We start from the raw sequence: 3,326 nt of genomic DNA, 5'->3' as shown, positions 1-3,326 counted from the left end.
CTTAAGATAATGTCTCACATGGAAACTGTATGCTTTCTATTTCTGTGCTACTTGAGCTATATGTGATGGTTTTAAGTGTAGGCTCTTTTTAAACATTTGAACCAGTTCTTTGTGATGAATCTATTCAACTGATGCAAATTGGAAACTAGGAGTTTTGGGAGTGAAACAGTGAGGTGGTTGATTTTTTTTAAATCATAAATAATATCACATTCTATACTACCATTTAGATGTTTGGGATGAGATAGAATTTATTTTGTAAGAAATTAATAGTTGTATTCAACAAGAATGCATTAAATTGATCAAAGGTGACAGTAAAGACATAATGTTATAAAAGATTTCAATTTTAAATTAATGCTGTTCTTTTGCATTAATCATCAAAGGATCCTCAAAGTATCACAGTTTCCACAAAAATATGAAGCAGCACAACTGTTTTGAACAATGATAATAATAAGTAGTGCTGTCAAACGATTAATCGCGATTAATCGCATCCAAAACACGTTTTTGTTTACAGAATATATGTATGTGTGCTATGTATATTTATTATGTATATATAAATACACACACATGCATGTATACATTTCAGAAAAATATGTTATGTTTATATATTAAATATGTTTATTTATAATATAAATTATATGAATATAAATATAGACATGTAAATATTTTCAAAATATGTACTGTGTGTGTATTTATATATACATAATAAATATACACAAATCACACGCATATATTATGCAAACAAAAACGTTTATTTTGGATGCGATTAATCGCGATTAATCGTTTGACAGCACTAATAATAAGAAATGTTTATTGAGCACAACATCAGCATATTAGAATGATTTCTGAAGGATCATGTGACACTGAAGACTGGAGTAATGATCCTGAAAATTCAGCTTTGCATCACAGAAATAAATTACATTTTAAAATATATTAAAATAGAAACCAGTTATTTCAAATATTAGTTTTTAGTGTATTTTTGATCAGATAAATGCAGCCTTGGTGAGAGACTTCTTTCAAAAACATTACAAATTCTTACCAGCCCCAAACTTTTGAGCAGTAATGTATAAAACCTAATAGAAAACATAATTTCGAATTTGTGATATTTTTGTGTGATGACATAAATGCATGAGTCTATTGGGTTTTGGGTTGACTCTATAAGATTTTAATATTACTAAAAGTTTTCTGCATTACAGTAAATATTTTTCCATATTACAGTAATGAAACCTGGTGAAAATGTGCTTAATTGTTATAAAATTGTTATAAAAAAAATCTTTCTGGCCCTAAAAAAAGTGACATATGACATGTTTGAGAAGATAGATGATGATCTCTGTCCTGTCTTTAGGTCCATTTTTAGAAAGCTCTGAAACAAATGAAAATACAAAACAATAAATAAATAAAAAGAGGAAGAATGATAAAGGAAGTGAGAGAGTAGAGAGGGACTAATAAGTCACATTAAGAGTTTAATCTCGTTTTGAGTTCAGGGAAGGTTTTTTTTCTCTGTAATATTATCTTCCTGTACAGCGTGAGAGAGAGTCAGGCTATGAGATCCAGACCTGGGCACTGACCCACAAAATTTAATTTTACACTGCGGCGCTCTGATAGGAAGTCGGAGCAAGAGGAAAAGTGTGAGAAAGAGATAGTGAGAGAGAGAACGAGAGAGGGAAAGAATGAGTTGTGGAACGGTGAGAGGAATTACAAAAACTCTTGAGCATATAATAAATTATTAATTTAAATTTCCAAGACAGATTGTATCACTGAAGTGTAGAACGAGAAGCAACCGTATAGATAATTAAACCCCTAGAAATTAAAATAGACCAGGGGTGTCAAATGCACAGCGCACAGGAAAGATATTAAAGTAAATTATGCCCAAAAAATAAATAAAAACATGTTTATTATCGTTATGATATACTCATATTCTTGAGTTTCACAACAAACTTTAATATTCAGGATTAGGGTTTTTTTTAATTAAAAATACTGCACTAAAAAGACTGTGGACAGAGTGAGTGAGTGTTGGATACTTACCAAGCCACGTGTTCATCTTCTCTGAACTGCAATGCTCGAGAAGAGGCTGAATCAACACATCTAGATCTTCTTTAGGAGCCTCTTTAGTGAACTTCTGCTTAGAGCGAGAAAGCAAGAGAGCGAGCGAGAGCACTTTAAAGGACAGAGATTGAGGTCAATGCAGCAGAGCACTGCACTACAATCCTTCACCATTAACACCTACTTCCATGAGCTTGCTCGGCAGAAATTTCCAAGGCATCTCAGAAAAAACACATCATAAAAATCACAGTAACAACAAGAAAAAAATTAAGTGTCACCGCACCTCCACAGTTATGTGCAGAGGGTCCACGATCTGCCAGATAAGCAGAGAGAGAACATCAATAGCAAGCAGAACTGCAACGGTCGCATACAGCTTCCACGGCTCCAAATGCTGCGGTTAAATAACAAGACCATAATCGTTAGTCAATGATACACAGTTGCAAAATATCAAGACACTAACGAGAAACTGCTATACTGTAAAGGGGCGAATAAAAGTAAATGTAAAACATTTATGCATGGTCACAGCAGTTGTAGACATTATTGGAATTTTTTCTGTGGAACACAAAAGGAGAAAGTTGTTGAAAGTTGTATGTTTATTGCATGCAGCTTATAAGAACAACTCAGTAGAAAAACATGTTTTCATGTCACTATTTTATAATCTTCATAATCCATATTCGCAATTTGGGTAAACATGATTCCTTTTGCAGGTATTAGTGGAAAAGATTAAACAGCATGGTAAAACAAAAACTAAAGGAAAAGGCCAAAAAACACAACAAAAACATCATAAAAGCATTATGATAGCTTTGTTTTGAGAAACAGATTTACGCAAAAACATGCAGCAATGAAAATTCTCAGTAAATAATGACTTAAATTTTGGTCAGTTTTACACAAAACTACTGTAAAGGTCTTTGCACATGCAAAGTTTCGCATGTTAAAAAATAAATACGACCTCACGTTGTGTCGATCATGTGTTCACACTGCCTCTGAGAGTTTCATCTGTCATAAAAAAAATTCGGATCAGGTTCGATTTTCTGCGTTTTCGCATCCATAGCAAGCATTTTGATAAGAAAGGATGATGAATACGAAAAAAAACCCCGAAAAAACGCATACGAAAATTTTGGACTCACAGTGTGCAAGCATAAGCCATATGAACTACTTTAATGGTGATATATTTGTTCTTTTTAGAATTTGAAAGTCATTGCATGACAAGAGCTTTAAAAAGTTTCTTCAAATAAGTTCTACTTTTATGTTCCACAGCAAAAAAAAAAAAAAAAAAAAGTATATGG

At 32.5% G+C, this 3,326-nt stretch overlaps 1 protein-coding gene across 1 annotated transcript in view; it reads right to left on the bottom strand.

Moving 5' to 3' along the window:
• The window catches only part of LOC107752602 (gamma-aminobutyric acid type B receptor subunit 1-like), a 53,722-nt gene that overhangs the window by 6,236 nt on the left and 44,160 nt on the right, over window positions 1-3,326 (bottom strand). Inside the window, exons 19-20 of the mRNA XM_016568617.1 lie at window positions 2,324-2,431; window positions 2,023-2,116 (exon numbers count right to left, since the gene is read on the bottom strand). Coding sequence (XP_016424103.1) covers window positions 2,023-2,116; window positions 2,324-2,431 — 202 coding nt within the window. The remainder of the gene's footprint in view (window positions 1-2,022; window positions 2,117-2,323; window positions 2,432-3,326) is intronic.

Source organism: Sinocyclocheilus rhinocerous, unplaced genomic scaffold (genome assembly GCF_001515625.1).
Source record: "Sinocyclocheilus rhinocerous isolate Xijiao unplaced genomic scaffold, SAMN03320098_v1.1 scaffold1965, whole genome shotgun sequence".
In the NCBI taxonomy this organism is placed as follows: Eukaryota; Metazoa; Chordata; class Actinopteri; order Cypriniformes; family Cyprinidae; genus Sinocyclocheilus; species Sinocyclocheilus rhinocerous.
This window is presented reverse-complemented; position numbering and strand designations above follow the sequence as displayed.